The sequence below is a fragment of the Barbus barbus genome, assembly GCF_936440315.1.
Source record: "Barbus barbus genome assembly, chromosome: 31".
Classification (NCBI taxonomy): Eukaryota; Metazoa; Chordata; class Actinopteri; order Cypriniformes; family Cyprinidae; genus Barbus; species Barbus barbus.
Genome location: NC_136759.1, coordinates 10,321,445 through 10,344,369, shown reverse-complemented (window position 1 = coordinate 10,344,369; position 22,925 = coordinate 10,321,445). Strand labels below are relative to the sequence as shown.

Genomic DNA, 22,925 nt, shown 5'->3' with positions numbered 1-22,925 from the left:
CATGACAGTGTCACATGATCCTTCAGAAATCATTCTAATATGCTGCTTTGCTGCTTAAGGAACATTTCTTGTTATTATCAATGTTGAAATCAATAATTTTGGAAATCATAATACTTTTTCTTCATGTTTTTTTAAAGACCATCATTTATTTTCTATAGAAATGTAACATTATAAATGTATTTATCATCACTTTTGATCAATTTAATGCATCCTTGCTGAATAAAAGTATTATTTTTAAATCATAGTTTTGAACAGTTTATATATATAAAATGTACTACAATTCATCTTGTTTCAGGCTCTTATGACTTTATTTTAATGCACAATGCAACATAGAAGCATTTAATAAATGAATGTGTTGTTTAACAAAAAAACAAAACAATTTTAAGTGAGCATTAGATGATGGCAAAGCAATCTAAACATTAAAATATGGAAAGCAATGCATGAATAATTAAAAGTCCATTATTGATTAATATGTATATCCAATATTGTGCAATACTAATTTTCTGATGCTAAAAAAATTAAAAATAATAATCAGCCAGTAACCGATATTCTACCGATATATTATGCATTCCTAATTGGTATATCACTAATATAACAACATTTAAATGTTAAAACTGTAAAAGGAAGAATTTTATTGTTTGCTCTTCTGTTTATTCTTCTGAAAATCCCAATTTGAAACTACTAACAGGCTGGATGAACGCTAAATGAAAGCATAGAGACAGAACATACAAAACACACCCAGACAGACAAACACACACAGTCACACACAAAACACACACACACACACACACACATACACACGACAGTGGCACTGTCAGAATCGATCAGAGGGAGACAGTAGAGGCCCAAGGGGAAGATGGCAGATAATGGATTATAGTGCAACTCTTTTGTGCTCACTCCGGCTCAGCAGCTGAAAAACATAGGAGGACAATTGGAGGGCTCGATGCCACTGGAAAATTTAGGGGAAGTATTCATTTAAGGGGGGGCATTAACAGTAAGGGAAAGATGAAAGTGCTTCTCTAATCCATACTCTGTGTTATTTGTTTTATTCCTTCCAACCAGAATCAAATATTTTATTTCATCTCTCTTCAAAGCACCCCAGAGGATGAGAAAACAAAGCTCGTGTAGAGGGAGGCAGAGTGAGTGAGAATATGCACAGTGGCTCTCCGAGGATGTTAAATACAAAGTGCTACAAGTGAGGCTCTTTCTCTGCTCCCTGTAGTGTGACTGGTGCCGTTTTACATAGAACGACTTAACCACCTTTCATTCATCTCTCAAAGCGGTTAATACGCAATGGCTGAGATTATAGCATGTGCTGTATGCTACAGCACAACAAAATAGCAAAATATGAGTAGGAAATGAAGTTTTCCCATCATGCAATCTTATTTTGCTCATAAACCTTAGTCAGAATTGATGCAATATTTAGTGCACTCTGTTCACTATGTTGTTCTGTTGTGAGGCATAACCTGACAATTCTGACTTTTTTCCTCCGAATGGCATGATAAACTCGCAATTGCAAGTTAGAAAATCCAGACTGATAAAAAAGACTGATATTTTCTCAGAATTCCGAGTTTATCTCTCACAATTGCGACTTTTTTTCTCCAATTTATTTTCAGATTTTCTTCTCTAACTCACAATTTGAGTTACATATATAAAATGTACTAAAATTCATCTTGCTTCAAACTCCTAAGACTTTATTTCAATGCAAAACAAATGCAAACTTCAATACAATGAAAATACCATTACAAAAGGCACCAACTTATTTTTTTTTTCCTGAACCAAAGCTGTCGTATGGCTTCAAAAGACTAGTGCACAATTGTCATTTGAAGAGTGTTCATCCTTTTTTTAATGGAAGAAAAACAGCAGTGCGAACACTGTGCCATACATCTCCTTTTGTATTCCACAGAAGAAAGTCAAATGGAATGATAAAAGAGAGAAAATGAGAGAAGTATATGATGACAGTTTTTTTCATTTTTAGGTGAATTATCACTTAAAACTGACTCATAAATGGCTTGTCATAATAATGGACTTATTATTCTATTTTTATCATCAGAACTGTTCTCCAGCAATCTAGACATTTCCTCCAGTCAGCCGGAAGCTTAAAACCTCCATGAGCCCATTAGTGGAACTAGACAGATTCTGAATTACAGGCCCCTCTGGGTATACATCATATACAATGAGTGTTCCTCTGTGTGTGCCAATGAACGTCCAAGGGGCCACGGTCAAGCTGCAGTAACCAGCGGCTCTGCTGTGGGACTCACATGCCTACGATGGGAGGGACACCAACATGCCAGGCCAAGGGCAAGTCCTGCATGTGCCCCTCCCACAGTGCACACCACCCTGCCCCCAACCACCTCCCATCCTCACACAACCCCTCAGGTAAACCCATTCAAATAGGATCAGAGAGACGAACATATGGCAGCCTAACAACAGCGGTAATTTGGAGAGGATTGTCAGGTTGAAAGAAGGTGGTGGGGGGAGGCCAAGCACAGAGAAAAGTACAAGCTAGAGTATGATAGTCCCGTTTTGTTCATGTCACTTACAGTGTTAATTTAATTCAAATGCACCTTAAATAGACATTATTATTATTATTATTAAGCAATAAAATGTTTATATTATTCTTATTTTTTAACTATATAATAATAACAAATTAAATATAGAATTCAGTTCAAATAAAAAGTTGTTAATAATAATAATAATAATAATAACAATAAATAATATTAACAATGACAAAAGTGATATTGCTAATAACAATAAATAATAATACATAATTTAATATCTAATTGCCAAAGTTCAAATGTATTTTTTTAAATAATATTTTTTTTCAAGTTTAAATGTATGTTTTTAAATAATAATAATTATTATTATTTTGTAATTAATTAGAATAACTGAGACTTGTCATAGCACTTGCATATTGCTCTTTTGTTGATTTTGATTGCTTCCATTGTCCTAATTTGTAAGTCACTTAAAAGCCTCTGCTAAATGACTAAATGTAAATAATAATTAATATTAAGTAAATATTAATGATAGTAAATAATAATTTACTATTAATAGTACATTATTATTATTAGTAGTAGTAGTAGTAGTATTTACTAATATTAACAATATAACAGTAATAAGTATTATTATTATATTGTTGATATTGGTAAATAATAATATAATAATAATAACTATAAAAGTACATTAATTAGTTGTATTAATATTTAACATGTAATAACAATAAAATAATAATGTATGTTTATATTATTATTATTATTATTATCATCATCACTAATAATAATACATGATTCAAGATTTATAATTCATGTTTAATAATACATATTAATTATAAATCAGAACACAAATAATTGCGAAAGGTCTGCCATGCAACTAAGCAGTAAACACACCATGGCTGCACCAAATTGCCAACAGAGCTTGGGAGAGAAAAGGGACAGCATACATGGACCAGGCACAGTCTGCAATGCTGGAACATTTTAGTGCATCATGGGAAAAGGAGTGACAGCGAAAGCAAAGAGACTAAAAGATGAGTTATCATCGGAGGCTGATTGTGGCTTGTTTGGCTTTGAAACTGCATGGTTAATTTCCTCACGGAGGCCCCAAGCACTCATTAGACCCAGTGCCAGCGAAAACTTGGGCTCAGCTACTAGATCTGTCCAGGCTCTGTCTGGAGTGGGTATGTGTTTGCGTGTGAATGACGATGAAGGAGAATGTGTTGAACACTGATAACAGTGGCAGTGTGAGCACTGGGTTACGCCCCGAGGTGGAGTGGCCGGACACTTTAGCTCGCTCACACCCTTTTTACGCTCGCAACATCGAGAGTCACTTAGTGAGACAAACACAGATCGCATTTGTGAGACTTTGCTAACAGGACATAGTACAAGGACAGTCATAAACTGAGAAAACCCAGAAGTATTTAACTGGGTTAGATCAGATGCCAACCTTGAAAGCAGAATAAAAATGAGGGTTCACAGTAGGATCTGGATAAAACACTTCTGTTCTTATATCCAAACCATTTAGCTGTGAAGGCCAATTGTTGGAAAAGCGGCCCAAAGGAACTATGCATTCTGACTACACAGAAAACTAGACTTTAACTGCTTAGTATTCTAGACAGGTTTCACAATACTCAGATTTTTTTTCCTCATTAATGTACACACAGCACCCCATATTGACAGAAAAACACAGAATTGTTGACATTTTTGCAGATTTATTAAAAAAGAAAAACTGAAATATCACATGGTCCTAAGTATTCAGACCCTTTGCTGTGACACTCATATATTTAACTCAGGTGCTGTCCATTTCTTCTGATCATCCTTGAGATGGTTCTACACCTTCATTTGAGTCCAGCTGTGTTTGATTATACTGACTGGACTTGATTAGGAGAGCCACACACCTGTCTATATAAGACCTTACAGCTCACAGTGCATGTCAAAGCAAATGAGAATCATGAGGTCAAAGGAACTGCCTGAAGAGCTCAGAGACAGAATTGTGGCAAGGCACAGATCTGGCCAAGGTTACAAAAAAATTTCTGCTGCACTTAAGGTTCCTAAGAGCACAGTGGCCTCCATAATCCTTAAATGGATGACGTTTGGGACGACCAGAACCCTTCTTAAAGCTGGCCGTCCGGCCAAACTGAGCTATCGGGGGAGAAGAGCCTTGGTGAGAGAGGTAAAGAAGAACCCAAAGATCACTGTGGCTGACCTCCAGAGATGCAGTCGGGAGAAAGTTGTAGAAAGTCAACCATCACTGCAGCCCTCCACCAGTTGGGGCTTTATGGCAGAGTGGCCCGACGGAAGCCTCTCCTCAGTGCAAGACACAAAAAAACACCTGAAGGTCTCCAAGATGGTGAGAAATAAGATTCTCTGGTCTGATTAACTTTTTGGCCTTAATTCTAAGCGGTATGTGTGGAGAAAACCAGGCACTGCTCATCACCTGTCCAATACAGTCCCAACAGTGAAGCATGGTGGTGGCAGCATCATGGCAGAGGATCCCCAAATCCAGGTGTGAAAAACTTGTTGCATCTTTTCCAAAAAAGACTCATGGCTGTATTAGATCAAAAGGGTGCTTCTACTAAATACTGAGCAAAGGGTCTGAATACTTAGGACATGTGATATTTCAGTTTTTCTTTTTTAATAAATTTGCAAAAATGTCAACAATTCTGTGTTTTTCTGTCAATATGGGGTGCTGTGTGTACATTAATGAGGAAAAAAAATGAACTTAAATGATTTTAGCAAATGGCTGCAATATAACAAAGAGTGAAAAATTGAAGGGGGTCTGAATACTTTCCGTACCCACTGTATATATATATATATATATATATATATATATATATATATATATATATATATAAACGTAAAATACCAACCTCAAACTTAAAAAAATAAAAAATGCAGACATTCAAATTCAACATTATTTTGTATAAATAAATTAAATTTATATTTAAAAAAAAAATCTAATCAATTGTTCTAAGAGCTTTAAATTGTGTGGATTTATAGGCATCAAAATTTTTGATTCATGATTAATACTAGTGTATTCATACAACCAGATGAAAACCATAATACTCAAACAAGCAAAATAATAAAAAAAAATTATTCTAATTTTAAATTCCGATTTAAAAATCCAACCCATACACATACCTTGGCAACCATAACCAACAGAAACGGTTTTATTTGTTTTTCTATTGTTATATGTAAATAACTTGAAGCAGGCCTTGGCACTGACAGCTGTATGAATACCGCGGTATACATGGTAGAGCAGAATCTCTACCTGCATCACATACCAGTCCTAGATGTGGTCTAATAATGCAGTGATGTGTGGAAGTGAGGTTTTGGTTCATTTAATTTTAGGAGATGAAAACTAACAAAAAAAAAAAAAATCAGTCCAGATAACACCAATACTCTCAATCACCCTTTGAAGCCACTTAGGAAGGCCAAAACATGCTTTAGATAAATGGATGCTATTATCCAGGGAGTTCTCCTACTGAGGACGGTTCCAGTAATGGCAGATGCCGCTGCCACTTCCTCCCGCATTCGCCAAGAACCAATCGTGCTCAGTCCAGCTAGGCGTAGCTTGAGAAAAACTGGAGCTCCTAATCAAACTGTGCGCTGACAGGGCCAAAAACAGGGTGGTGTTTGTTGCGCTGAGGAAATGGGTGAAGAGATAATTACGCCAAAACAGCCACCACCACCCATCCATTCCCTAACTTCCTACAATCCATCATCACTCCCAATCAGCAATCACACTTACGGATAGTCTTTCTTGCTTTCCCCGGAGCATCTCTGCTAGCAGGACTTCAGAGCAAGCGTGATGATCACAAAATGTTGGTGATGCCCTGAGGACAGTCATGCCTGAGCGGCCCACTGCACACAGCGTGGGGGCATTCCTGGCCTCTCGCCACCACACACAGAAAAGTGTTAAGGCAAACACTGACTGACTCAAGCCTGAGTCAAGCAACCATTTGCCTGTCGTGAGTCCACTTCAGAGCAGCAAGCTAAAGCTAGTTTACAGGTGAGAGCCTGTAACCTGAAACCTCACAGGGATGACCCTCATGTAAATCAACCACTGTTGCATTCAAACTGCCAAGTAAGGCTGCTCGATATATGAAATAAAATCGATACCAGATATGGTTTAATGTAATAGTCTAATAGCAAATGCTGCGATTTAATGAAATAAATATATGTGCTGCCAGTTTAAGATTTAAGCGCGGCACTGTATTCATTTACACGCATCCAGCAGTGTTACTTTAGTATCACTGAGATACTATTCTAGTTTTATTTTAACGTTTTAGTAATTTTGTTGTGTTTTTGGAATTTTTATTCATTTATGTCTATAAAATATACTATATATTCATACAAATCTATAGAAAGCATATTTTATTAATTTTTATTTCAGTTTTAGTTTGTTACTAAAAGAAAATAAGAAATGATGCCTTGGCAACTAGCTGAAAATCTTTTAATTTTAAATGTTTAATATTACATTTAGACATAGAAGTATACTATGTTTTATATATCTTAACGTTTAAATAATGAAATGTAAATATTAGTATTGTAATTTTACAGTTATACTATAGAATACATTTTATTTTTTAAAATAAATACTCATTTTTCATTTTACAATAATATTATAATTACATTTTTCTTATTTTGTGTCATTTTTAATATACATTTTTTTTTTTTTTTGTAAAATCATAATGTATGGGTCAAAAGTTGAAAGAGATTTCTTTATAAATTCACTTTTTATATACAGATGCACTCCCTTAACAAAACCACCCAAATCATTCTAGAAAGAATGCTTAATTCTTTCCAGATACAGTTAAAAAGAAATTTGGTGAGAATTCTTGCATTGTTTCATATCACAATATGTACTGCAAAAAAAACAAGACAAAAGTCTTGTATTTCCAATATCGTGCAGCCTTACTGTCTAGTATTTTACATTCCTTTCGAACCAAAAAAAACACATTCAAGGATCTCATCTGAATTTCGAAGGGTACAAAAACGTTTTTCTAAGGGTGTGTTTCAGAAGTCGGTTTTGAATGGATGGCAAACAAACCAGACACATGGCCAGAGATATATTCAAATTCCTTGTTTAAAAGACATCCTGTTGGTGGATATTGTTTCTATATTCAAATCTGACCGAGGGAGATCCAAACCACATCTATAACATTCGTCTATAGTACGCTTCAGAGGAATCCAGGTAGCTTTTTGGCAGAGTTGAGAGCGGGCAGCTAATAGGACAGCTATAAATAAGCACAAGGACTGTCAGGGGTGTCAGGGCTCTAAATGGAAAGGTTCAGTCTGAGCAGAGGGCTTTTTAATGAACAGTTCTGCCCTCTGAAGAAGAGATGGTCTTCACAGTATTAAAGCTAAAGCAGTCAGACCTCTGCTCCACACCAGACACGATACACAACTACATCCCCTCTGAAAGTCTATTGCATTGCCCCAGTTGTGACTAAAGTTCAAGTTTATTTGTATAGCGCTTTTTAAGATACAAATTGTTGCAAAGCAGCTCTACAGGAAATTACGTTTCCACAATATATTTATATATTGCAGAACCTTAATATATTTAACTTATGGCAAAATCTGGTAATTCTGTATGTTGTCTGAGCATTGGCACTGGTGAAATCTCCATCAGCACTGAAACATTACAACAAACACTCACGCTTTAATGAGCACAGAGAAAGGTGGGAACCGAAAATGAGCCAAAGAGGACAAATAGAGGATGAAGCGGAAATGGCTGAATCTCACGAAAACTATTAAGAAACGTCTGAGTCATATTTCACCCCAACATCAAAAGAACTAGTATTAAAATACTATACATTTATAATTCACCTGAACGAATGTGACATTTCATTTTCATTTTGTAATTTATAAATCACACCTAAGTTGTTTAGCTTTTGTGGTTGTGCAATTATTTTGGAAAATCAAGTATGAAATCACATTTTTGCAAAAAAAATTAATGAGAAGACAGCAGCAGTGTTACAATAAATTACAAAAATAAGATTGAGATTAATTGCAAATTTTGACACTGAATCCACTGACATATCAATCAATATAACCAAAACAACAAATCCAAAACAACAAATCCAAAGGCCTATTTTAATGTGTGTGTGTGTGTGTGTGGGGGGGGGGGGGGGGCTCATGTCTCGAGAAAGATGTAAAGCACATTTACTGTTTAAGTACAATTGTATCCATACGTGATGGCAGAATTTATACAGAATTTAATTAAATAACTAAATAAAAAAAAAAAAAAAAAAGTCCCCCCAAACATGAAACCTTGCTGAAATTTTTCTCACCCCCAGGTTATCCAAGATGTCGATTCATTTGTTCTTTCATTGAAACAGATTTGGAGAAATTTAGCATTACAGCACTTGCTAACCAGTGAATCCTCTGCAGTGAATGGGTGCCGTCAGAATTAGAGTCCAATTAGTTGATAAAAGCATAATAATCCACAAAAGATACCAACCTAACTTTAGAACTTTAGTAATTACAATAACCATATTTGTCATTTTAACTGAATTTAGGACTGGTGATGGTGCTTAAAATATTGTTTGTCATACATTTATAAAAAAAGGAAACGATAAGATAACAATAACACAACTACGAATTCTACTACTACTATCAATATAAAACGCACTAAGGATTAATGAGCTGCTGGGTTCATGAACAGTAAATCAGTCACATTGTCTACAAACTGATTTGCTGAAATCAAAACAGGGACAATAATTTGGGGGCGCCAACCAATGAGATTGCCATATGTGCATTAGTTCCACCTAATAAGAACCCGGCAGTTCTTAAAAGCCGAAGAATTCCAAAGGAGTGCAGTTATTTTGACAACAGGGTGAAGATTTAGTCGCATATGTGAGTGATGTACTAGCAGTGTAGAGGGTTGGATTATCTATTTTGCGAAGCAAAGGTTTAAAGTTAAAATGGCTTGATGAAATGTTCTCTTCACAAGGTGTTAATTGAAGGACTGTTGTCATGTGAATTACTTGTGGATAACTGTGATGTTTTTATCAGCTGTTTGAACTCTAATTCTGACGGCACCCATTCACTGCAGAGGATCCACTGATGAGCAAGTGATGTAATACTAAATTTCTCCAAATCTTTTCTGATGAAGAAAGAAATGCCTGAGGATGATTAAATGTTTAGCAAAATTTCATACTACTTTTAAAACATTTTCTTTACGTAAAATGCAATTCTCATATTTTTCTTTTGAATTTGGGGTGAAATATGACTTTTATTTGGTGACATTCACTCAAACTCAGCAGTGCTGTCAATATGACTACATAAGTGCAGCCCAGAATAGGCTGAGAGAGGCAGGTGAGTGAAGGGTTAATGTACACACTCCTGCACGCTTTCACCCCCAACACTTCAAAGGTAAGTCATTTCTCTGCATCTGCCAAACCCAGAGCCTCTTAAGAGCTGCTTTTGACTGTTGTGGTTGTAAAAAAAACCTTGTCCTGTCTGTGAACCTTTCAAGTTCAGGGTATAAAAGCTCCAGGCCACCTGCCATTATATAATATCCCTAAACACACACACACACACACAAAGCTGCAGCAAAAGCATGGGATCAAAAGAGAAAGTTCAAATCTATTTGACAATCATGTAATGACTCTTTTAATTATGGGAATGATATTGACAAACGATCACATCTGACTAATTAAGATGTTATTAGATTTCAGATAATAGATGATGAGAACAAAAAAAAAAAATCAAAGATTTTCGGGTTCAATCATGCTGCTCATCACACTGGGAAGAAACACACTCTGCATGACAAATCATTTTTAATGTTATAACGTTAAGCATGTTTGATCAGCGGCTAAATGACTTCATTTTCATTTCAGGGAGACAATTCGAGGAGGATATGAGGTTCCTCTCCCAAAAAAGAAAACACATCAAACTTTAATCATTCACATTTCATTTAAATTTTACATTTACAATGGAGACGGGAATAAATTAGTCATTACATCAATAGCAGCTACCACTAGTGCTCATTTTCTTGAAGCTCTCCCAAAACTTAATGTGCTTCAAGCAAACTCAGTGACCTTGAGAGATTTGGAGTCTATGCAAACTTACAAGTCATCATAAATCTTTTAAAATTCAAGCCTGGATATTATTTGAAAACTACACAACACAACCTTAGTTTCACATACATTATCATTCTAGAAGATTTTCTTTTCTTTTGAAAGAAATGCAAGGACACATTAAATTGATATTAAAGCCATTTTAATGTTACAAAAGATTTCTGCTGGAAATAACTGCTGTTTTTAAACTACTCGTCAAAAAACATGTGGAAAAAAGAATCACTGTTTCCACAAAAATATTAAGCAGCACAACTATTTTCTTCATTGATAATAATAAGAAATGCTTACAAATCAGCATATTAGAATGATTTCTGAAGAACTGTGACACTGAAGACTGGCTGCTATAAATTGATCTTAGCCATTATAATAATAAATTACTTTTCTAAATATACTCAAATAGAAAACAGTTGTGTTAATTGTAATAATATTTACTTTTTTTATCAAACAGATGCAGGCTTGGTGTGCATAAGAGACTTCTTTATTTTTAACTTTTTTACAAATTGAAGTGTGCTAGCAACTCACAACACACAAATCACACTTTCTGTTCCATTCATGCAAACTAAAGCACTTAGTCAACAAGCGTCATGTTAAATGATGCTAATCAACAAAACAGGATACAGACATTTCACCAGTCTACAACAAGAAGAGACTGCATATTTTTGGTGCACCAATCTGCCAGACAAGATCTTAAGAACATCACGCTTCAGTCAAGCTGTCTGTGACCACGCTAACATTCCCCTTCAGACCAAACCGTGAGCGCAACAGACGCTTTAATAGCCAGCGAAGACAACATTCCTGTGCAGCACCATGCCTCTTCCCTGAGAGACAGGGGCCAATGGGGGCATAGATGAGAACTGCAATTCAACCCATTGCTCCTTTAGCTATATCTGCACTAAATACTAGAAATTTGTCAAAACTACACATTTTGAAAATCGACTAAACCCAATGACAAATAAACAATAGCCTACACAGGACACATGACATAAGAATGCATGTGTCTGGCATTTCATCTTCATCAGCACTGGCTCTAACAGCTCATGGATGGAGGCTACACGGGTAAATACAAGTAAGTCATGAGGGCTGTGATTAAGATGGAGACAGAGATATTATTATCTACTAGGTCTCTGTTTTTGGATCTGGTTTGAGCAGCAGGAGGCCTGTGGGACGCAGGTTGAACAGGCCAAATCTGTTTTTTTGATTTGCATCGTTAATATAAATATGAGCAAACTGTTGGCAACAGACTTGCTGTCTGTGTCACTCCGCTCCCTAGTTCCCCGTGTTGTGAATTTGAGGATTAGCAAGGGCCTTGATTCACAAAACATTAAGACACAGATGACAATTACCTGCAACATGACTGAAAGGTTATATATTAAATATAGCTGATCATACATTAAATACAGCAATAACATTGCTGCATTAAATGGCAGTATTCTTCATTGCAGTTTTTACGACGCAAAACTGTTATTCAATATTAAAGGAATATGTTAAAAAATTAGTACTGTCAAACGATTAATCGCATCCAAAATAAACGTTTTTGTTTGCATAATATATGTGTGTGTACTGTGTATATTTATTATGTATATGTAAATACACACACATACAGTATATATTTTGAAAATATTTACATGCATTTAAGTCTAGATTTATATTCATAGAATTTATATTATAAATATTTCATATATAAACATAACATTGTTCTGAAATATGTACATGCATGTGTGTATTTATATATACATAATAAATATACACAGTACACACACACACACATATATTATGCAAACAAAACCTTTTATTTTGGATGTGATTAATCGCGATTAATTGTTTGACAGCACTATAAAAAATACATAATAAAAATTAACAAATAAAGAATGATTATTTTAACCTAACAATTCTAATTCATATATTCATAATGTATAATGATAATGCATAATATCTAAAAAAACATATTTTATTAAATTTACTTTTAATAAACTTAATAAATAATAAAATAATAATAAAATAAATTTCCCTTTCATGCACATTACAAACAAAAACTTTTGTAAAGACTGAAGAAAAAAATACACTTGTGCCTGCAAAAGTTTCAGTTTACTGTAAAAGTTTTGATAGTGAGACAGGGTTATTATTGTTAAAGTAAAAACCATGAAAAATTACTTGAAATAATTGAAAATAAAGCATAAAAACAGGCCATTTCTCTATTTTTTAGTTTAGGTTGAAGCACTAAAATAACAAACTAAACCAATAAAAAAATAACTATTAACATGCAATAAATACAAATGACAAACACAATAAAATTACCAATAATGCAACTAAAATCCAAATGGAAACAGAAAATATACAAAAGGAAAATAATTTATAATATTAATTAAAAATAATATATAATTATATAATAGTATATCAGTGAGAGCAAAATAATTTGCAACGAGACAGCCCTAGAAATGTCTGACTCCCTGGGTAGTGTGCTTACTTAAGATTTAGGGAGCAGGTTGAGAATAACACAAATCTGCTATAGCGAAAAATTTCAGTGTAAGTGCCTTCTTGTAGCTCAAATAAGCATAACTCTAAAAAAATGCCAAGGTCATGATAGGTCACTGATAAAATGTCTACCTTGAATGCAATGGAAGTTGCTTTGGCTAAAAGCATGTACCAGATACAAAAATATAAAACGTATGTAAATGTAAAAGTTATCAACGGTCAAGAAGTGACCACAGCTGCATCCTAAACCTGGCTTACAACATGGAATTCCCAGAACCCACAAATGAGGCATCACCGCCAACTGAAGCCTTCTAAAATTACAGCGGTTTAGCATTTAGCGCTCCTGTTTCCCGTAACTTTGTTCACATACTCTATGAGTCAATCTCAAACTACAAGCGTAAACAGTACATGCAGGCCAATAGGTTTCAAAATAAACTTTTTGGCTGAGCACCAAGACAAAGAGTGTTATGCCATTATGTCCTCCACATAAGTACTCCATGCTTTTAAAATCATACTAGAGTGACAATTTTGAGGGCAGTGTGAATGACAGATATGGGTTTTTCTCAGAAAGCATCAAACCCAGCAGTTTGGACTTTGTTTCCTGCAGACTAGAATATGATCGAGTAACGCTTAGCGCACAGGGTCTCTTTAGCATAAACCATAAATTATATTCCATTTCATTTTGCTTTCATTTTCATTCTGAGGACAGGATGTAGTCCAAACCTGTTTGCAAATTCACTGTGCAATGTGCTTACTTTAATAAAGCAATATATCCAGCAATTAAGCAAATGCAAAATGATAATATAGATTATGTATAGTTTGAGTCAAAGATAATTCAAATCCAACGTCATCTGCATCAGAACCAAGTATATGACACACACACTTTGCTGCAGAGCCAAAGCCAATTTATCTAAACTTTTGCAGCTTCTCGACTGAAAGGGCACTAACTAGGCTGCACCATCCAAAAACAGCCTTCTATAGATAACACAGGGACCAAACTTAATATTTTGCTCTTTTTTAACTTTTCCTTTATGTCTTTGACCATACATATCATATAAAAGTACTAGCTGAATGATAAATGTCTGTCGTTATTGTGTAATATGAAAATAAATTTGGTTATATTTGGTTATACTGGATTTGTATATTATCTTATTTAATGATAATCATAATCGTTGCATTGTAACTATCACATCCCATGAACAAAGGGGTACAAACCGCACCTGAGACTAATTAGTCTAAATAAAAAACATATTATTTTTACTGTTTATTTTCGTCCAACTTCTTGAAGTAATGATAGGTGGGTACATTTCCTTATCCTCACTTCCTGTGATGTATGGATGCACTAGAAATAGTTCACCCAAGCAAGAATATTCGGTAATTATTTACTCAAACTTGAGTATTTTTCTTCACAGGAGGAGAAATTTTGAAAAACGTATTGGTTGACCAATATGACCATATTTACTTTAAGTCTTCTCAAACCAAACAATAACTTTGTGTGACAAACTGACATTTAAGCCATTATGCACTGAAAGTCATGCTTTTGCATCATTTCCGAAGCACGACAGCTCCAGTCCCTGTTCACTGTGATTGTAAGGAAAAGCGCAACCAACACATTTGGTCAAAATATCTTCTTTTGTATTCCAAAGAAGAAACAGTCATTTAGGTTTGGAACTACATAAAGGTGAGTGCAGTAAATATAATGACGGAATAAACATTTTTGGGTGAACTGTCCTTTTAGTTAACCATGGATCTGTTCACCCCCTTTCCAGTGGGTGCAAACTTTAAATGATCATTCCTCTATGGCCGAGTCTCTGGAGGACAGCTATAAATATACCAGCAGCCAACAGTGCAGATTAAAAGCAGACAATGAGCAACAGGAAGCGATTTTGAGGAAAGGTCAGGCTAAGATTACATGGGTGGAGGTAGGCAGAGTGGCTTTTGGTGAAAGCTCCCGTAGTTTTGTGGCCACTCTGCAGGCACCAGTTACAGGTGATTCCTTAATGGATAAATGCACTTATCTAAATATATGCTAGAATAAGTAGCATGTCAGTGAAAGAAAACATTGCTCTCCCAAGAAATTAACTCAGATTAACCTCTGAACAGAAGCCATGGCTAAAACTTCTACAAGGCAGGAGGGTGTGTGCTTAAAAGGATATTGCATTTCCTCTGAGTTACAAACTCATTCTGAGAACAACGCACTCTCTCCTTCCTTTGAGCATTACACATATTACTCAACTTTTCATCTTTGGTCTGAATTGTACGCCACTGGAGATGTAGCCTTGTGAACCACTTTTGTTGCGTCTGGAAAAAACTTTTTAATAAGCAACCGACCGCATATATCAAAGTTATTCACTGAGCACTTGACAATGTGACTGCATTATATATAAGATTCAATCACACACTCAACCAAAAGTTCAATGCCTATAGGTTTAAACATGGAGTGAAGTAAACACCTGGGTTAGGAACTATTCTCAAGACACTCAAACTGACATGCACTAAATCTTGAGAATTAAGTCTGAGCTTATCCCTTAGTGTACATCTTAAATTCTTTTCCAAAAGCTGTTCCTCGTTCCCCTTGAACTGTCACACAGAAATATAAAAATACAGAACCTCTCCCTCCCAACAAGCCTGACAGGTGAAACACTTTAAAGGTGCACTCAGTAAGTTTTGGTTTAGGTTTAGTTTGTTCTTACTTGTCACAATGGGCAACTTTGATTATTGTTACACTATTTGTCCACTTATTCTGTTTGACGTTGTTGATCCATCACTTGTTTGTAGAGCACTTTTTAAAGAAAACCAACACACTCTCATGGCAATCTGTAACTATTTTACAGTTAATGTGTACAAATCTAATTTGTATGTTTTTGCACAATCAGCTAGATTTAGGGGTGGACCTTTATGCTTGTTTTGTTTTTTTCTAGAAACCATACGTTTCCATACAAATCACATTATTCACATTTTATAAAATTGGCATCATGTAAAATAGTTACTTTTCATAACATTGCGTTGATTAACATTAATATCGTCAATATTTGTGGTAGTCAACTGCATGCCACACTTGGTCATGTGACATTAACATGGCGGCACCCATGAGGGGGAGACCAGCTCTGTGTGGAATAACAGAAGATTTTGAGACTTCCTCTCATGAGTGTGTAGCCTATATCATTTTAATTACGCTTCCCAAAAGTGTCTTGAATAAAGTTCACTTTTAGAGTCACAAAGTCATGTGCTCATTTCCAACATTCACTCGCAGAAGTTGTTAGAATGGTATTTAAACGCTTACCAAACCACACCGAAAGCTCCGTATCCGATCGGTCTGTCCGGCTCTATATCCAGCTGTTGTTGTAAGTGATGCGAGTGTTGGTGGTGGTGATGATGATGCACCTTCACGGCGGCCGCGGCGGCGGCTTGAACTTGCGCTGGGGCTGCAGCGGCCGCCGGCCCCGGAGCTTGTCCAGGAGCGGGCGAGGGGAAGTACGGCTGCTGCTGGCTCGGGTTCAGCATCACCGCCGCCGCGGCGGCAGCAGCAGCGGCCGCGGAGGCGTGCTGCTGTACTGGGTGCACGGCGGCGGCCGAGCCGGGGTGCTGGAGGTGATGCTGGCCCGGGTGGTGATGGTGGTGGAGATGGGCGGGTGGCGGGAGATGGGGCAGCTGGTGGTGATGGTGCGGGTGATGCGCTGCCACTGCCGCGCTGCCGCCGTTGTACGCAGCCATCATTTTCGCGGCATTGGAAGCCGTCGTTCCGCACAGAGCCATTCACTCACTCAACAGCCCGAAATGAGAGGTGGAAAAACAAAACAAAGAGGCGAACGAGATGGAGAGGGAGGCTGCCAAGATGTCAAACTCTCATTTGGCTGTCATCGAGCCAAACGACGGGTCAAATCAAAGCAGAAATGTCCGGCATACATCGAGATGAGCGTGAAAAGGTGTCATACTAACAACTCTCCAGCTTTGATCTGACCTACTTCGGAGGATCTTTCGCGTTATATGTTCCAGACTAGCTAAATGACAACCTCGGACATCCGAGAAAGCCCTCGCGGAGGGTAAACAAAAGAAAAGTAAAAAAGGATAGAGGGATCAAATCAAAATAATGCGCTCCCCCCATAATAAATCAATTCCGCACGGCCTTAAACCTCCCTCATGTTGAAGGCATGAGAAGCACCTTGCTTCCGCTCGAAACTCAGGCTTGTATGGAAAGGGAAATTAGGTGGATAGTACGAGTTAAGGGGGAAATGCAACATTCATCTTTTAGATTTCTTCATATTTGCCATTTTGTGCGCATCCAGCCCTGTTTCCACCGCCAGGGCTGCATGCAGTTTGCAGAAGTTACGTGGATCTCAATCAGGGCACCGTTGCTGAGTTGGTACTTGCTCGCCAGCTTACTTAGACTGCTACACTGTATCGATCCGGGAAGCTTGTTTTGCAGTATGGCGCTCTGTTGCCGCTTTCAGTTGCGCTCGAGCCCGAAGCTGTAGATGGATAGCTCCAGATCCGCTCCAAATGTCAAAATCCCCTCGAAACACCCATCACGCTGATCAACAAACGAGGAAAACATTCTTCCGAAGCCTTCAACTTATTTTCCCCATCGATAGCGTTGTGCTCGTTCACCGGCTTTCCTGCGCTCAGTATCGTGGGCATGTATATCCAGTGAAGAAGAAATCAAAATCAAAACATCCAGTGTTCGTTGCAGTCATAAAACAGGCGGCCAGCGTCCTCACCTCCTCGCCGGATGGTACTGCCAGGACCTGGGAAGGCACACGCGCAACCCTGCCGTCTTGGGTACCCGTCTATTCCTCTTCTGATCGACAGGTCTCTGAGCCAATCGCGTTCCGCTTCGCAAGTAGCACAGCCAATCAGCGGACGAGAGGAAGAGACGGCGGTCCAGCCATAATAAACGGCCCTTGTTGCATGTGGAAGCTAGCGCCATTACGGCTACGCGATACTGTAAAAGACAATGAGAGTCTATGGAGGCTTTGAGCCGAAATGGAGCGCGAAGGGCCTCACTTACCCAGCGCTATTACGCGAGACATGCCATCCAATTAGCACCTGCCATTTAAGTGAGTCCCTTATCTGAAAGGAGAGCCATGATTCGCTGTCCAATCGTTTTTCAAATCGAAGGAAAATGCACAGTAACTATGGAGGACCAAGCCTGCAAAAACAATAAATAAATAAATACGCAAATAAATAAATAAATACATAAATAAATCCACAAAATAATACATAAATAGATAAATAAATAAATGTGCAAATAAATACATACATAAATATATAAATCCACATATTCCTGTATAAATAAATATATAAATAATTAAATAAATTAAACGAATGTTGGGGGAAATAAGTCCCCCCCCCCCATCAAATGTTTATTCATTTTTGAATGTAGTTCCGTATTTATTTTTCCTCAGCTCAACGTGCTAATGAGAGGGTGTCTATCAAGCATCAGAGAAGGCGGTCTTTATGCCACCATTGGTTGATTGTTATAAAAGTTCTGCGTTCGATTGTTTGCCTGTGCAATGCCCGTTAACGTAAAGGCAACTGACAAGCATCGATTCAGCATTGTGTTTTAGAGAGATGGTTGAAGTCATCATGCTAACAGTTGCCAGAGACTTGCGAAGGCTAGCTGACACTGTTCAAATTAGTAGTACGCTATCTGCTGATTATATTCTCTTCAGAGTAGATTCATCTATACACTCTTTAGGTCAGTTAGCAGCTACATTTGATGTAGCTGTAGATCCTTTTGTCCTCGAAAAGCTGGAACAGGTTACTCTCATTCCCCAACATTCCCCCAAAATTTAATTTATTTAATTATTTATTTTCTCGCACATTTAATTATTTATATATTTATTTATACAGGAATATATTTATATATTTATTTATGTATTTATTTGCACATTATTTATTTATTTATCTATTTATGTATTATTTTGTGGATTTATTTATGTATTTATTTATTTATTTTTGCGTATTTATTGTTTTTGCAGGTTTGGTCCTCCATAAGTAACAAGGACGGTCAAACATTATACAATCTATATAACAGAAATATATAGAGTTTACAAAGTGTATAGTTTGTTGTTACAGTGCATTAAAATATATTTAACTTTGAAAGATGAAGTGTAACGTTTAATTCGAAGTCTAAATGGGAATACTTAATGAATAATCAGAATCAGAATTTGTTAATTTGCTCATAATGAGAAATGTTTACACATTCACGGATCCAATTTCTCACTATTAATGGTCAAAACATCTATAAACTTGTGGGAATGTTTATTGAATGTGTGTTTATTTTATTTTTTAAATAAATGTTAAGTCAATTGAAGATGACAATTGCCTACGTTGCCCCCCCTAAAAAATAAATGTAAATATTATTATTTTTTGTATTATATTACGTTTTTGCTGTTTCACGTTAAGTAGCCTAATTAATTTACTGTTCCATTATTATCATTATTTCCACTGTTCGATGTGTCAAACTTTTTTTTTCTAGTCATTTGATTATTTTGCAGCAAAGATGTTTAGGTATGTATCTACACATCAGTTGACAATATGAGAATTATTCAGTGTGTACAAAGTGTGACAACTAGCCCCATCATCCTCTAAAATTAAAATATTAGGTAGCATAATTTAATAAATCAGCTTACACATACATTTTGCACACATTTTTTTGGAGTAGGCTTGATTATGAGACTGGAAAACAGTTTAGAGTGTACAGCTGTACATTCCACACCTTTGACCTCAACTCAAATGTGTTTTCTTAAGGATAAATGCTTAATCTCAGCTGGCTCTCACAGCACTGGCAGTGTACTGAAGCATGCAGGTGACGTGTTTATTCGTGATATAACTTAAAGCTCTGTTTAAGCATTAACTCTGCCATGGTTCCACTGAAACTCAGAATCTTTGAGTAATTTTCAACAATTATTTGATAACATATGAGGTTATAGACCTTGTTTAATCTGCTTTTATGGCCTTTTAAAAATGTTTGGCAAACCAGTGTTGCAGTGTGATTCTGCTATATGTACGTTTGGTAGTTTCCTGGAATTTAACCACCAGGGAATTAAAGGCTGAAACTAAAGCAAAGCGATCAGCTGTGGAAATTAACCATTGGAAATATTTTGAACAGAATAATTAATCCCCTTGTCAAGGTCCAAAATAAACTGGTCCCCTCCTTTAAGTGCAGTTCTTATGGATGACTGGGACGTGCTCTACATTGAGTTCGCCTGCACCAGAGGGAGGATGCTAACTGTCCCTCAAAAAATAAAAAAAGACATTCCCAGAACTAAATCAGGCCCCATGGATTTGGACATAGTTCTGTCTGAAAATGTAGCAGCTACAGTATTTTAATCAATAATGACAAGGCATCATCCACAATGACTTCACATCGTGTTGAATTTGCACTTGCACACACATGCAATCTATATAAATAAATCACCGCATCCCCAATTGGTATAGACCTTAGTCAGGTTAGACATCATATGAATTTAATGTGTATGAAAATGAGTCTGGACTAAAAACTTTTAAAACTGTTTTATGGAGTCTGACTACATTTTCTTTATTTATTTCTTTCCAGAAAGACTTTTTTTTTTCAGCTGAACAATTGATATGCTGTCAAACAACAGTACAATCCATTGAACACACTGTACTTCTATTCCTCACAGCCTGTCAAAAATTAAATATGGTCTATATGGTCTATCTGCATCCTGTCTCATCTTTCTCAGTGTTTCATCTTTTCATCAGGCAGCATATGGCACATGAAAACTTCCAGAGAGTTAGTTCATTCTTAGTCATAATATGCATGAATTAATTGATCACTGTCTGTTCAACAAATGATCCATGACCCTGAAAGGTTCACAGTAAGATATATTTGTGTTAATTAATTAACACTGAAAGATAGAAACAAAACAATGAAACTTTTATTAGCATCCCTCTGTGTCTTCAATGTGAGACTTTATTATGAATGCAAACACATAGAGCTGGGCAATTAAGGACATTTTGTAAAACCTGCAATAATTAAATGCTGCTAACCAATGAAACAGTCTGGACGTATCTGGCAGAACCTATACTAAAGGTGATTTTCCATAACCTAGAAATAGTACACCAGAAATTAAAATTCTGTGATTCGTTCTTCTGTTGAGCATAAAAGAAGAGATTTTGAAGACTGTTGGTAACCATTGACTTCCATTGTATTTTTTTATCCAAACAATGGAAGCCAATGGAAAGCGAAACTGTTTAGTTACCAACATTCTTCAAAATCTTGTATTTTGTGTTCCACAGAAGACAGTAAGTCATGCAGGTTTGAAACAACATGAGAGTGAGTAAAGGATGGCACAATCATAATTTTTGGGTGAACTATCCCTTTAACTGCTGGATTGTTGTGATTAATTTAGGGTTTAGTGTTGATAGTATCTGAGCGCTGATAAACTGGATTAAAGCAATATAGAGGAACCCTGCTGGTTTTTACTGTATATATGAAGATACAGCAATTTCCTAGGCTGCATGCTGTTATAAGACCAAGTCAAATCAGTTATTAGGTACATTGATGAATGGGACATGTCCAGCCTCACTTTTCACCGCAAAAAACAGTTCCTAATAGATTTCTTTTGTGCATTTTCAAAAACAGTAAACTTCAGGACAATGATCTTGGAGACAAACGCATGGATGTTCCTAGGTGAACGCATCTCAGCCAGAAATAAGTTTTAGGCTGGTGGGTTATCAATGAAGTAATGAAGGAGGAATATAAGAAATGTTTTGTCACAGCAGCAGGAGTGATTTACTCATGCAGTGTCCATATAGGATGTTGTGAAATTCAAGAATAGTTTAAATTTGAATCTCACTGTTGGGTTCTCAACCAAATCTGAATTCTGAGTCATTGCCATATATGTGATTATTTAGGGAGTTTTTAAAAAAATATTAAACTGTAATATTTGCGTTTATTGTATCTGAATACATAATATGTGTATTTATTGAGGCCACGGATATGTATTTTCATCTATGTAGATGGTGTCTGCAAAATATCTCTAAAAACATTCCTATTTGGAATGTGTAAGGACATTCGGCCTGTAGTTCACCCAAAAACTAAAAATACTTTCATCATTTATTCACCCTCATGTTGTTCCAAATCTCTATGACTTTCTTCATCTGTGGAACATAAAAAAAGATATTTTGTAGAATGCTGGTGACCAAACAGTTTCGATTCCCAGTGACTTTCATTATATGGACGAAAAATACAATAAAAGTCAATACGAACTGAAAGAACTGCCATTTTTCATATTATGCCTCTTTATGTTTTGCAGAAGAAAAACATACATACTGGTTTGGAACAAGGGTGAGTAAATAATGACAGAATTTAAAATTTTTTGGGTGGACTATCTATGACTTTTATGATATATGTAATGCTTTTAAATGCTGCACTTCTTAACAGACGTGTGCTTAGTGGGTTTTATGCTTTTAAATTGTGGTTTAAATAAACCTCATTATGTACGCACCATGTTTAAATGCATTAATCTGCCTTGAAGTGGTATGCAAAACGCAAGCTTTTGTGTCCATGGGTTTTGATGAGAGGTTCTCAGGCAACACAACCCATTTTAGACATTCTGTATGCATAAGATATCTGTTTGATGTTTGTTTATGCCAAGAAAATGTCTTCTTCAAGTACACTCGAGTGTATCTTTGCAAGCACAATGCAGCAAACAGCATCACCCAGAAAAGTAAAGCTATTTTTAATTGTATTCTGACTAGATTGTCAAGTCTGTTCAAAAAACAAAACATTTTAAAGATGCATGCACTGTGTAATTATGTACTATTAGTAAAAGGATTGTAGAGACATGAAATCAGCAAATGTTTCACTGGAGAATATAACTGAGGTCTTAGACTTTATACTGAC

The 22,925-nt window shown here is 36.2% G+C and overlaps 1 protein-coding gene across 1 annotated transcript in view; it reads right to left on the bottom strand.

Annotated features, from left to right (window-relative positions):
• The window catches only part of LOC306851110 (serine/threonine-protein kinase NLK-like), a 71,109-nt gene extending 53,261 nt beyond the window's left edge, over window positions 1–17,848 (bottom strand). Inside the window, exon 1 of the mRNA XM_079387205.1 lies at window positions 16,335–17,848. Coding sequence (XP_079243331.1) covers window positions 16,335–16,807 — 473 coding nt within the window. The 5' untranslated portion in view covers window positions 16,808–17,848. The remainder of the gene's footprint in view (window positions 1–16,334) is intronic.
• Between the last annotated feature and the right edge of the window lie 5,077 nt (window positions 17,849–22,925).